The sequence below is a fragment of the Lutra lutra genome, chromosome X (assembly GCF_902655055.1).
Source record: "Lutra lutra chromosome X, mLutLut1.2, whole genome shotgun sequence".
NCBI lineage: Eukaryota > Metazoa > Chordata > Mammalia > Carnivora > Mustelidae > Lutra > Lutra lutra.
Window position 1 is genome coordinate 39458641 of NC_062296.1, and position 15013 is coordinate 39473653.

Below are 15013 nucleotides of genomic sequence, written 5' to 3' on the forward strand. Positions count from 1 at the left end.
CCGTCCTTCCCTTTACTTCTCCTTCCCCTTTTTTCTTTTTTGCTTCATTAATCCCCTCTTCTTTTCAGGAACATTTGTCCTCCCTCAAATCATTCTGTTCTCCTAATAATTGTACTGTTCATATGCATTCTGCTCCTTGTCTAGAATCACCTTTATAGTCACCAAGCCTCAGAGACATACACAAGAGTCTCAAGTTATTCATCTTTTCCAGATCAGCAGTCCTGCATTCATCAAGAAGAAAAAAAAATGTCCTGGCATGATGAAGATGAAAGGCAGTTTTCTTTATTTCTTTATGTTGCCATCTGGATAGTACCTAATAGATATTCCAGACAGTCATATTTATCTCTTTTGTAAATGAAGAATGATGAAATCCTAGTGACAACCAAAATGTCACATACTTAGTTTGTATTTGATTCTTCACAGGATTATCACTCTCTAAATAAAACACTATTTACTATATGAAATAGAAATATTCTGCTCTTCTTTTATGATTATTTGGCAGTCTCCTAAGATAAAGGTAAACCCCAAAGATCAGGGTGAGGACCATTTCCAACATCTGCATAAAATGTGTAAACAAAGGGAGTTAAAATAAAATTACAAATTATTGTGGAAAGGAATTCCTTCCCTAGTTTAATTATATTACTATTTCACATGAACAACTAAGACAGTCAAAATTAATCTCTTTGTGGTAGCCTTGTGAGTTTATTTAACATATGGTGGACATACACACCTTACTAATGGAATAAGTATACAGTATCCTAAATTAAGCTGATATGCCTTGAGAAAATATGATATTTCAGAAAACAGAACTTTCTCTGAGATCATATAAAAGAGAAAAACATTTGTACATACCTACTGAAGATGGTATGTCTTTCCACACTTCAAGGATCTTCTTGAAGAGTTGTTCATTTGCTTCCATAGAAAGGGCTTCAGCATTGAAAGTGAGCATCATGCCAATTCCCAAGGAATCAGGTAAAATGATGATATTCTGTGGTATAATGATTTCCAGGGGCTGGAATTATGTTTCATAAAGATTTATATGTCCAACATTTTATTACTACTACTTTAACTGAAGCAGCTTGGCTGAGCAATAAAGACCAAAAAAGTGGTTTGAAGTGCAGGGAGGAAGAGAAACTTCTATATTAATATTAAATAACATGTTATCCAACACTTGAAAAGAGCTTTTTGTATGTCATAAAGGCATTACTGATTAATAGTGTCCTTTATATTTAGGAAAAAACTTTGTTTGAATAAAACAGAGATACATTTCCAACAGAGAAAAATTTGTTGAAATTTAACAAAATGTGTATAATGATAGAAGAAACATTACTTGTTACAGAGTGGGACTTCAGATTCATTTCAGCACATTAATGAATAATTCAGAGATGAATATGCGAACCAACTAACAAATACACAGGCACTGGTTACCCAATTCATTTAAATCAGAAATAGAAAATTAACTTAAAAATAGCTTGAGCTTGGGGCGCCTGGACGGCTCAGTCAGTTAAGCGGCTGCCTTCCGCTCAGGTCATGATCCCGGGATCCTGGGATCGAGTCCCACATCTGGCTCCCTGATCGGCGGGGAGCCTGCTTCTCCCTCTCCCTCTGCCTGCTGCTCTGCCTACTTGTGCTCTCTATCTCTCTGTCAAATAAATAAATAAATAAAATCTTTAAAAAATAGCTTGAGCTTAAAATGTTTATAAGGGGCAACTTTTAAAATATTTATCACTACTTGAAATATAACAGTCATTCTCCCTTCACGAAAAATGCAGGCTTTTTAATCTAATTTATAAATCACTAAATGTCTTCAATATATAAATACAGAGCTGTATTAGGTAACATAGTATCAAATACTAAGAAATATATAAGAATTTGTAAATTTTATGATGCATAAAACAATGTGACAAAATTTACTTAAGCTACAGAAATTGCCATATCAATAGTATTTCCCTGAGAAATTAACAATTACATTCCTTTATTATTTCTCTAAATTAGCGAGTTACAAGAAAAAAAGGTCAGAAACTATACTTGCCAAACCCAGCGTACTCAGGCCAAGTGCTTGAGGCCATGTCTCAGCAACCACAATCCTTAAAACTAAAATGGGGATCCAGAGGCAAAAAGCAATTTTAATACGTTCCCTGGGCACTTGCATGAGCAATTGAATCAGAAAAGAGATGAAGGAAGAGAGAAAAAGAAATTGCAAGAAAAAGATTGCCTCAAAAAGAATCTGTTTAGAATAAAGCTGGACTGCTGTAAATCAAGAAAGCCCCAGAGGTAATTCCTTGTTTCTCAGATGATTCCAGCAGTAACCAGATATTCTTTAGCACACATGGCTCCCTTGTAGCATTACAGGTTTTGTAATCTGGCACTCTTGGAAAAATATCATTTTTAGTACATTCTGTTTCAGAAGACACTTTCCTCCCTTTTATTAGAGTTCTTTCTCTTTTAATGGGTCAGTACACTAGGGCATTTAGCTAAAAATATTATTTTTGAATATATTTAAGTTATCCTAATTAGGTCAGAAAATATATTTTTTTAAAAAACCGATCTCTCATTCTTACTTCTGTGATAATGAACTGATTGCTTCAAAAGGAAATAATTCTCCTTGCTTGGTAATCAAGTGGAATACAGAGTGCAATCTTCTTGAGTGATGTTTCAAATAAGTATAAATTTGGACTGATATTGCAATATTTAATATGGAACTAGCTTCAAAATAAAGGTTATCAGCCATTACATAAAAAAAAAATATAAGATGCAGGAAGCTATGGAACACTCCAACTGAAAAGTACTATAATATTTATATTAATATTAATCTGAACTCATATCTAAGTGGCTTTGGCTGGGCTCAGTTAAACATTTTCTACATTATAAACAGGGTGATTTCTATATGCTCATAGATGACAACTGAACTATGAGTTAATTGTATTGTTAATATGACCAAAAATTTTTTAATGTTTCCACTAATTGTTTGACAATTGCTCTATGGAATTTGTCAGAGATTTATGAGACAATCTGAAAGCTATGCAAAATATCACATTACTACAGTGATTTAAAGTACTTAAAAGTTTTCTTCCTGACTTTATATAATGCTAAACTACTGAAATGTTAGTTGTCAACAAACTGGGGATTTAAAAAAGGGTGAAGAGGGGTTTGTTGGTTCAGCCCTTTCTTTTAAACATCATTTTCCATAAAACAAACATCATTGCTACCATCAAATCTGAGACACAGTAGAATTATATTTTGTATGATGCATGTGTATATGAGGTATTATGTTTGAACTCTATATAAATGATATATATACTATTTTTATAATTATCCATATTTTAGATATTGTGCCATAGTTATTATTTATAATCATTTAAGAGTTAAGAGCTGAAGTGTATTAGCTTTTAAAATGCTGAATCCTTTGATCAGAAAGTCTAACCATAATTGATACTATAAGAGAACACTTTATGATAATTTGTTATATATCATGGTTAAAGTTCTACAATTTGGATAAAGAAGGAGGATGATAATGCTGCAATTCTGGTGTAATTTTTAAAGAATCTGTTTATATATTATAGGGTGCAGAAAGACTGAAAGGAAAGATTGCAAACTCACTCATCTACTAAGACTGGTTTTTATAAATATATAAAGGTGAATGATATGCAATATGTAGTATATAGTCCATCCAAAAGAGGGCAGGCATAAAAAAAATTTAAATAAAAGGGGGCAGGCATGACTCATTTCCAGTTGATAATGGCCAGATAGTAATAATGGCCAGATGTTATCAGCTCTTTTGTTTCATCAACAGAAGTCCAGATTTTTAGGTGTACACTCAATTCATTTAAAAACAAACAAAAAAACTGTGCCAGAAAACAAAATCTATCTGAATAATAGACTTAGCTGTCTGGACTAAGAAACCATCAGTCATTTCTGTTTATCCCTTACTACTTTCTGACACTCTATACTTACCTTTTAGGTTTCAGTTCCAGTACAGATATTAATAATCATATTTTTAAACCTTTAAGAGTTTTGACAATAGGAAAAACTCAAATTATGGTGTACAATAATTTCTAGGGATCTTACGTTATTTGGCAGAGTCACATCAGACATAACCTCAGATTCTGCATCAATGATGTGATATCCATCTGCTGAGCTGAAGAAAATCTTTAGTCTTTTTTCAGTACCAATAGCCAGGTCAACTGTCACTGGCTTATGACCAGCTGTTGGAAACACCTGTAGATATAAAACCAAATATGGCCAAAAGGCCAAAAATGACACTCTGACTAAGGCAAAACTTCCCCCTGCTCTTTTGTTTAACAGGTTTATAAAACCATGGTTGATTCTTTAAATTACACAATATATTTAGACTATATTATAACTTTTTCTTAGGTCTGTTACTACCACAAGAACATAATTATATTCAGGTTCTATAGGGTGCTTGGGTGGCTCAGGCATTAAGCATCTGCCTTTGGCTCAGGTCATGATCCCAGGATCCTGGGATTGAGGCCCACATCAGGCTCCCTGCTCAGTGGGGAGCCTGCTTCTCCCTCTCCCACTCCCCCTGCTTGTGTTCCCTCTCTTGCTATGTCTCTCTCTGTCAAATAAATAAATACAGTCTTAAAAAAAAAAAGAACATAATTATATTCAGGTTCTAAATTTTGAGTTTCCCTTCAGAGGCCGGATCTCCAATGATCATAAGAACCTTGTATGGCTCATCACTCTGTTTGTTGTCTTTAAATTCCTTGCCTTGAGCTTCAGCAAATGAAGGAGCTCATCTGGTCTCTTAAACCGGTTCGCTGGATCAGCTGCCTGTATTTTTGCCAGTATTCGTATATAGGCTTCATAGGACATGTAGTCTCCTTCAGAGTCTGCTGATTGATCAATGCATACTTGGTAGGGAATGAAAAAGGCCAGACATGTTAACCTACCATAGACTGGATGTACTCTAGGCTCCTATGGTTCCTAGTCCAAGCAAATAAAAAGCCAAACAGGATTCATTGCCAAGTTCAGGTCACAGTAGAGGACTGGACATCACAGGATTCACCATATTGTAGTCATGAGGTGAGATTCAAGAACTGGAGGAAGGACTTAGACCAGAAACTGTATATCAATCTAGACAGAGTGTTGGTACTTATCTTCTTTATTTTCCAGCTCCATATCAGGCAGCTCTGACCAATCAGCAGACAGCCAAGAACAAACCCATATCCAAATACGGAGAGCTGACCCAAGGCCCAATTTAGGGAGATCAGATCAGAGATATAATTTGTGTCAGACACAGACTGTCTATATCGTAGTCTGTGCTATTGAAAAACAAACATATTTATTGTACAAATAGACATCGAGAGGTAGTCATAAAAATTAGTCCATCTTTATTGCATACATGTGATGTTTTGGCTGCAAAATATAGCATGTAAGCAGACCTTGACCTAAGATACAAAAATATATCATAAATACCTTGCTGGAGTCTATTGTGACGTGTCCTTAATCAGTGCTTTGTAAAAACTTGTCCATGGACCAACTAGTTCAAAGCCAACTGGAACATTTGCTAAAAATATAGATTCCCAGGCCACACTCCAGACCTACTAATTCAGCCTGAGGTTGGGTCTGACATCTAAACTTTTAACAAATGCTCCAGATGATTCTGATGTACACTCCAAATTAGGAGTTACTGGACTCTATATAATACTCCCAGTTCATTAATCAGTCCTCACTGTTATGGAATAAACACAAAATAATCCTATTGACATAGAATTCTGGAGTATTATTAAAAATAAGAAAGATAAAAAGAATCCTCAGCTCATGAGATGAGATTAAAAAGTCATTAGCAACTTAACTGTTTGGGACACCAACTGGTTACCTTAAGAGGCTGATCCATAGAAGTTCAGTTAAACCATAATAAAGGTGGAAATATTACTGGTAATCCAAATAAGCCTAACCACCATTCCTTGTAATAGTTCTGGAGAGAAATGTGTTTAGAGTTCCAGCTTGGAAGAAATATAGACCCACCCTTCCCTTTCCTCCCCACCCCCATCTATTGTAGCCCTGGTAATTAGAGCAAAGGCTTTCTCTTCCCTCATTCCTCTTCCAATGGGGATCCACCTTCTACCACTGCCACACCTTTCCTTACCTTCCCTCTGCTCTCCACCCCCCACTAAGAGAGAACAGGGACTTTCTTAGCTTCAAGTCATTGGGGTGGCACCGAAAGGCTGTGTTTGGGGCTCTAGAAGAGAAGGTCTTCATGTTGACTACAGGAATTGGGAGTGAGGAGCTGGTAGGGAGGTCCTTTAAGGGGAGGGATCAGGGATTTCCCTCACATTCTCCCTTGCTGTGGTGCCTGTGAATCATCTAATAAAGGGTTAAATGATAATTATTGACATGGTATAGTCACATGACATTAACTGTAGAAGAATGGTATACATTTTTGCTACTGTATTTCAAAATATTGCTCTGTTTACAATTTCTCAAAAGAAAAACCATATGATCCAAAGAAGAAGGAGACCACTTACTTTAATAGCAGTGCTTTCATCGAAGGACTTTGGTGCCCAAGCATAAAGGTGAATTGATGATTTCAAAGCAATTGCAATATATGTTGTTTCTTCATGCTGAACTACAATGATAAAATACAGAGAAGTAACAATGCCACAGAGTTAACAAGAACACTGTAGTATTTATGTTAGTCATGAAAAATGTCATAACTACAACATAAGAGTGCAGATCATATATTTTTAGAAAAGCTATTTACTTACAATTTGATGCCCCCCAAAAGGTGACAAAACTATCTAGTCTTATGAAGTGTATGTATTAGCCTTTAAGAGCACTCTATACACTGAAAACCATAGAACGTTGTTGAAGGGAATTAAAGAAGACTTAAATTAATGGAAAGATTTCCTCTGTTAATGGATGGGTAGACTTAACATTGTTAAGAGGCCAATACATGGATGAATCTAGAGGGTATTCTTTTTTTTTCTTTAAGATTTTATTTATTTGACAGACAGAGACCACAAGTAGGCAGAGAGGCAGCAGAAAGAGAGAGGAGGAAGCAGGCTTCCTGCTAAGCAGAGAGCCTGATGCGAGGCTCGATCCCAGGACCCTGGGATCATGACCTGAGCTGAAGGCAAAGGCTTTAACCAACTGAGCCACCCAGGTGCCCCACCTAGAGGGTATTCTGCTAAGTGAAATAAGTCACACTGAGAAAGACAAATACTTATGACTTCATGTGTAATCTAAAAAGAAAAATGAATAAACAAACAAAAAGAATCAGACCTATAAATACAGAGATCAAACTGATAGTTACCAGAAGGAAAGCATGTGGAGGATGGGCAAAATGGGTGAAGGGGAGTGGGAGGTATAAGTCTCCAGTTAGGGAATGAATAAATCATGGAAATAAAAGGTACAACATAGGGAATACGATAAATGATATTATAATAACGTTGTATGGTGACAGATGTTAACTACATTTGTGATGAACACAGCATAACACACAGAATATGAAGCACTATGTTTTACACCTGAAACTAATGTAACATTAGGTATCAACTATATTTAAAAAATTCAGCTGAGCCTTGGTCAGCTCAAAGACTTATGAGAAAAAAATAAATCACTGTTGCTTTAAGTCACTAAATAAATAAAATAATAAAAATGTCAGTATTTCAAAAACAGGAGAGTATTACCCGAAATGATTTATGGATTCAGTGCAATTGCTATTAAAATCCAATGGCCTCCTATGCAGAAAGGGAAATGTTGATCCTAAAATTCATATGGAATTGGAAGAGGCTCCAAATAGCCAAAATAATTGTGAAAAAAGAAAAACAAAGTTGGATGACTCATACTTCTCAAATTCAAAATTTACTACAAGCTACAGCAATCAAAAGAATGTCGTCCTGAGATAAGGATAAACACATAGATCAACAGACTAGAACTGGGAGTCTGCAAATAAACCCATACATTTATGGTCAATGGGTATCCTGACCATTCAGTTGGGAAAGAATACTCTTTTCAACAAATGGCACTGGGACAACTGAATATCCACATACAAAAGAATAAGTTGAACCTCTTACCTCACACCACATACAGCAACTAATTCAGAAGGGCCAAAGACCTAAAACTATAAAACTCTGAGAAGCATATATAGGGGTAGATATTCATGGCATATATAGGGATAGATATTCATGGCAATGGATTTTTATATTTGACATGAAAAACATAAGCAGCAAGAGAAAAAAAATATAAATTGGGTTTCATCCAAACTAAAATTTGGGGGTATCAAAAGACACTGTCAAAATGAAAAGATAACCTATGAAATGGGAGAAAATATTTGAAAATCATATATCTGATAAGCTCCTAGGATCCAGAATATGTAGAATGCTTACAACTCAATAATAAAAATATGATAGATAGATATATAGATGATAGATAGATAGATAGAAGACACATACATGCATACATACATACTTGACAACATTAGCTATCATGGAAATATAAATCAATACTACAATAAGTTGCCACTTCACACCCACTTAGATACCTAGAATCAAAAGACAGACATCTACAAATGTTGGCAAGGATGAAGAGAAAATGGAGTCTCCATACTTATGGCAATGTAAAATGGCACAGCCACTTGGAAAAACAGTGTGGCAGTACTATCCAAGAGAAAGGAAATATATATAAACAATGGATATATAAAAATTGTATAAACAAAAGATGTATCTATGCAATGCAATACTATTCAGCAGAAAAAGCAAGTACTGATACAGGCTAGAGCATGCATGAACCTTGAAAACGTTATACTAAGTGACAGAAGTCTATCACAAAGACCATATATGATTCCATTTAAATAAACTGTCCAGAAAAGGAAAAAAAAAATAGAGCAAAGGAAAGTAGATCAGTGGTTATTTAGGACTGTGAGGAGAATAAGGTGAATGTTAAGAGGGGTGGAATGTGGAGTGATTGCTAATGGCTATGGCGGTTCTTTTTGGGATAATGAATATGGGATTATGATAATGGTTTACACAACTCCATAAACATACTAAAAACCATTGATTGTACACTTCTAAATGGGTACATTTTTGATATATAAATTATTCCAATGCAGGTGTTTTTTAAAAAGAAAAGAGAAAAAAGAATAAGAAGTGTATGCTTTCTCTCATATAGACTTTCTGATTCCTATGGAATATGTTGGCCTACTTGCTAGATTTATATTTTGTACCAAAACCCTTCTTCCTTGGCAGAAACATTGCTTCTGTCCTTTCTAGTCAGATTTCATCAAAGACCAAATATAAGGCTTCTCTTTCTATCCCCCTTCTCTTATTCATATTCTCTCTCTCTCTCTGATTCTAGTTATTTTATCTTTCTCTTTTACACTGTTCCCAAGCCAGTCAAAGAAGCATGATTAACCTCCAACAAGCAAAGAAATTTTCTGTTAAACTAACATTTCCTATAATTTTAATACATGGCAGTAATTGGTGTCAATCAATTATTTTATGGATCTTGAAAGGCTATGAAAACTCCATGCAAGTATGAGTACATGGCTGTCTTACTGTATGAAGATGCTATTGTTTCACCTGCCAGTAGACAAAGGTTTCTGGTTGTTATAAGAGGTGGGGAGGGCTAGAATGGGGACAGCCAGGAAAACACATCTTAACTAGTCCATCTCCTTAGCAAGAACACAGATTTGTAAGATATTATTATAATTCATTTTCGTAAACTCTTATTGAATTAAAAAATTTACAAGTTAATAAGAGGAAGGCAGTTCTGCTATATAAACTCCTTGTTTAACATCTGGGGATCTCTTTCATCTTTGGCTACTAAATACATATGATTTGGAGGAGAGCAGTGATACATAAAACTAGAGGAAAGTAGTGTATTTATTTAATTCCTGGTTTGTTTGGGTACTCATTTCTCCTTTTAATGGTGTATGAGTACTTATATACACAGATGCAGAAATCTATTCTGGAAAAGCCCTTATATGCAAAACAGAAATGATCAGTCAGAATAACAATAACCTGCTAAAACTCATATTATGTGATTCCAACTATCTCTTACCTATGCCAGTGGCTCTGTCTGAAGGGGTAATTAATGAATAGGAAAGAAGAAAACAAAGGCTGATAATAGAGGGGATTTGCTTCAGAAACAGAATAGAATGGGATAATATCACTTTCTAGTTGTTGACAAATGAGAGACGGATTCTGAGACCATGGAGCTGTGACTTCATTTTGTAGTGAATGGTTGTAAACGGATAGGACATAAGAAAAAACACTAATTAGACAGAAAATACATAGCAATTATACTCATGAATATTGACAGTGGGAGCAAGAGCCAGTAGACCACAGAATTTTCTTTTGTCATTGCAAAGCTTCCTGGTCACTATTAAGATAAAATTTCCAATTTAAGAAAGTGGAATTATTATGTAATTCTATTTTACAGCTGTTCCAAGGAAAGATAATATCATATGCATCTCCTTACAGGTTATTGAAGATGCATCAAGAACATTTATATGGTTGGAGTTATATAAAGCAAGAAAGAAGTATCAATTTATCTGGACAATGAGAGTGACTGGGAAGGGGAGAAAGGTGAGAAAGTAAACCAAACTTCAATAGCTTTTTAAGTTAAACGATATTTTCTCAACAACTATGATTGTGGCATAGAGGACCTGGAAATTGTTTCAGTGAAATTCACTCATTTTTGTATAGGAAGTTGCAAATTATTTTCATTATCTACTTTGCCTCTCACGGTTATGTACTTCACTAACCGAAAGAAAGCAAACTTTATATAGCTATAGTAAACATAAAATGGGACTTACGGACACTGAAGTGTTCACATCCTGTCAACTTATCAATAGCTTTGCAGGCTTCCTCTGTCTTTAGCATTTCCTCTTGTCTTCTTTTACTTTCTGGATCATCATTCAAAATCTTGTTCCTCAGCCAGGTCAAATGATACACCCTAAGTCTGTTCTTATGGCCTGATAGATAAGATGGAGTGTTTTTATTCAGTCTATTTTTTTCATATATTAGAAAAACAAAACAATAAATGTATTTGGTTCTTTTAACTAAATATTCTCATTAAAGTAGAAAGCACTTTTAGAAAAAACTACACTACTAGGTTCTTCCCTTCGGAGTTTTTAAATATGATAGCAAAGTCTTTGTTAGCCTCTCACTTCCAAGAGATAGTCAAAATGCCTATTAGCTACCTATGTGCCTGTCTGAAGAGAAGTAAAATACTTCTTTGAGACAGGATAAGACTGCCATGGTACAGCAACAGAATTACCATCCATTCATTCATACTTTGGCTTTTATCTAAGTCATGATCCCTCTGGGATTCGGAGACCCAGAAGCTGTTCTTGGTAGTACGTATGTATGAGACGGACGTCTGATGTATTGACTGCTAGGAATAGAGGGCTAGTGGGAAGGGTCTCTTTGTGCTCTTTCATTCCATCACACTTAAAAAATAAAGCTTTATTATTTTTTTCTCAATCAAATTTATCTTTGTTGCTAATTTTGTAATTGTAAACCCCAGCAAATTCTTACAATTCCTTCAGGAAAAACAAGCCATCGAATTACACGTTTGTTTTCATGTGTAGTGACTTTGTATTCATTTTTTTACAGTTTATTGTTACAAAATTTCTAGGCTCAACAATAAGATTATTACTTATGTGATTAATTTTATATATGTTTTTACATGACATTTTAAAAGCAAAATTAGAATTCAGACGTCTATGTGTATTTCCATTCTAATCTTAAGTGGTAGAATAAATTTGCACTCTAAACTATTAGGTATCTCTCTACACTGATGTTCTCAGTGTTATTTGATGTAAAAATAATCCACATTTGACAAAAATTTAAGCATTAAAAAGGGCACATTTGGGTTAGAGAAAGCTGGATAAAAATTAAAGAGATCTTATCCAGATGTGCAGTCTCTAAGCCACCCAGATGTTTTCAAAATCTAAATATTACATCTGTGTACCTCAAACAATTATAAATGAATAAAATGAAACATGATAAAAAATCATGAAGCTTTAGCATATCTATAGAGGATTTTCTCCCCTAAGCAAAACTTAAAGCAAAGTTAATAATTTTTAGGTATATGCATAATCATTAATTAATGTGCCATATAGCTATTAGGTATAGACAGGAAACACGCAAACACATATAAATAACTTTAAATTAGCATCATTTTATTCTACAGTTAAACCATTTTTTTAACTTTTTCTATCCTTTTGTCAGTTGTCTTTTGCCTATAGTTGACTTCAGTACTAATGTTTTCTAATACCAGGTAATGTTTACTAATGACAATTATTATTAACATCTGTTTATTTGCTCTCTCATATTCAGAGATTCAGGTTCTGGCTGACCAAAACTAAGAAGTTCAATTACTATGTGGGAGGAAGGTGGAGGTCTTAGGGTATCCATTCTCATTACTAATCCTGTCTGTAGGTACTCATGATACAGTGCTGTCAGGGACAACAGAGTTTCATTTTTATCCAATTATTGTCTACTTTGTTCTTTGTTGTTTCTAGCACATTACAAGAAAGTACATGATGGATGTGGTCATCTGCACATGGGTGGGTGAAATTGTGAGTTGTAAAATTGCAGGTGGATACTCAGAAAAGACCTGAAAGATGTAAATGACATGTTTTTTTCTCTTATCAAATAACCTAGATGAGGTGCATCACAATCAAATATCCAGACACCAAAGGAGAGTGAGAAGTTAGTTTAAACTGCAAATAGAATGACCCAGCAATTGTACTATAAGGTATTTACTCCAAAGATACAGATGTAGTGAAAAGAAGGGTCACATGCACCCAATGTGCATAGCAGCAATGGCCACAACAGCCAAACTGTGGAAGGAGCCAAGATATCTTTCAACAGATGAATGAGTAAAGAAGATGTGGTTTGTATATACAATGGAATATTACTCAGCCATCGGAACGGATGAATACCCACCGTTTTTATCGACAAGGGTGGAACTGGAGTGGATTATGCTAAGTGAAGTAAGTTAAGCAAAGAAAGACAATTATCATATGGTTTCACTCATATGTGGAATATAAGCATTAGTGCAGAAGACCATAGGGGAAAGGAGGGAAATCTGAAGGGGGAAAATTCAGAGAAGGAGATGAACCATGAGAGACTATGGACCCCAGGAAACAAACTGAGGGTTTCAGAGGGGAAGGGTGCGAAGGGAAGGGGTAGCAGGGTTAAGGGTATTAAAGAGGACATGTGTTACAATGAGTACTGGGTGTTATGAGTAACTTATGAATCTTTGAACACTACCTCAAAAACTAATGACGTACTATACAGTGGTTAACTGAACATAATAAAAAAAATAAACTATAAATAGATAAGAAAACATAAGTAGGGAAGTTTGGTGTCCCAATTTAAGGTTATATTTCAAGTGCTTTCCTATGAAAACTTTTACCTAAGAAAGTCTTTAGCCTAGTTTGGAACCTAATTAATCTACATAATTACTTAGCTAATTTTAGTTCTTAAACAAACCGGAGATGGTAATCAGCAAATTGAGTGGCTCTACAACTTGAATCTGACGGAATGGTCTTCGCTTTATCAGTTTAATGATGTCTGCCTTTCCACTTCTGTCCATCAGATACAGATTAGATCGGGTTCCCAACAGCAAATTCACTCCTGTTTGCATATAAAAAGAAAGGTGCTATATTAGCTCAGATTATATTTTTATAATTGAATTTATATTAGCACTTTTGCAATTACAGTGCACTGGTCTGTGCAAAGATGCCATATCACTTTAGGCTAATGTTAACCTCATACGGTGTAACAATGAACTCTACCAATAAAACAAATTTCTCTGAAATACATTAAAATGTAGAAGACAATAACTTCTGGCAATATTTCTACTGGCTGGTGCCTGGTGTGGCATCTCAAAAGGAGAACTTTATAAATATCTCACCACCCTTTAGCAGAATCCTAAACTTTATAAAAATCAATCAACCTTTTTGAAAATTACCTTTAAACATAAAGGATGTCTAGTGAATATGAAGAATTCAGTTCGGTTGATTCCTCATTCTTAATTATAACTAAGGATTTAATGCTTTTACAGTAATTATATGAAAATTATTTTTAAATTGGGTGAGTCTGTTCATGCATATATTAAAAAACTTACATTGCAAAATACCTGTGAAAGTAATTCCTACTTTTCTGTATCTAAATTCCTACATTCTATTCTTTGTCTGCTGGCTCTATTTATTCAAATATAAACACTGTTAAAAGATTGAATGAGAGGGCTGAAATAGAAGATTAAGATAAATTATAATATACTTCACACCACTGTGGGAGTTTTCCCCATAACCTGAGACATAGGAAAAACTTAGCCAAGTAATATAATGGAGAACACTTCAGTGTTTTCCTTTTACTTGGAGACTATTTGTATTTCAAAGATATAATGAGAAAAGACAAGTGTCTCTGCTTTCATTTTTCTATTCTGTCCTTTACCAGCTCTCTAAATAAAGGCTTGAGGCAGATTTAGGAATTGCATTTACTCCCAAAGAGGAATCATAGAGGGCGGGGGAAATACAGTCAATTTTGACTACAATCTTTTATTTTTCAAAATACAAAACCACTAGTTATAAAAATGAATTATTAGACATTAATTAGATCTCTGGGTAGTTGCTGGATTGAAATGATAATGTGGTAAACTCTGCTTTCTTGTTATCTGTCACAATATAGTAACTTTGATGGTAACATGTTTTTTTCTAAGTTATTCAATCAGATAGCTATAATGTTTGCTACACTGCTCTACTTTTAATTTAAATTTCTGTCTTCTGTTCAAACATGCAGTGAGCAAAATCTATGAAATTGCAAGTCAGAGGTTGGCATTTACTTTGAATTTCTTCCCTCCCATGTATTTATTCTGTTTCATTTATGATTCACACTGGCTTGAGGTAAAATATTGCCTGAGCCCTACTAATATGGTTATAATTCTTCTAGAGTAAAGGACTAAAAGAAATCTATCAAAGTTATGACATTATCAAAGGTCATACAGATGGCTAATAGACACATGAAAAGAT

The 15013-nt window shown here is 34.6% G+C and overlaps 1 protein-coding gene across 1 annotated transcript in view; it reads right to left on the reverse strand.

Annotated features, from left to right (window-relative positions):
- Nucleotides 1-15013, reverse strand: part of NRK (Nik related kinase) — a 136633-nt gene that overhangs the window by 6902 nt on the left and 114718 nt on the right. The window contains exons 22-26 of the mRNA XM_047716750.1: nucleotides 13473-13616; nucleotides 10784-10942; nucleotides 6492-6592; nucleotides 4069-4218; nucleotides 853-1012 (exon numbers count right to left, since the gene is read on the reverse strand). Coding sequence (XP_047572706.1) covers nucleotides 853-1012; nucleotides 4069-4218; nucleotides 6492-6592; nucleotides 10784-10942; nucleotides 13473-13616 — 714 coding nt within the window. The remainder of the gene's footprint in view (nucleotides 1-852; nucleotides 1013-4068; nucleotides 4219-6491; nucleotides 6593-10783; nucleotides 10943-13472; nucleotides 13617-15013) is intronic.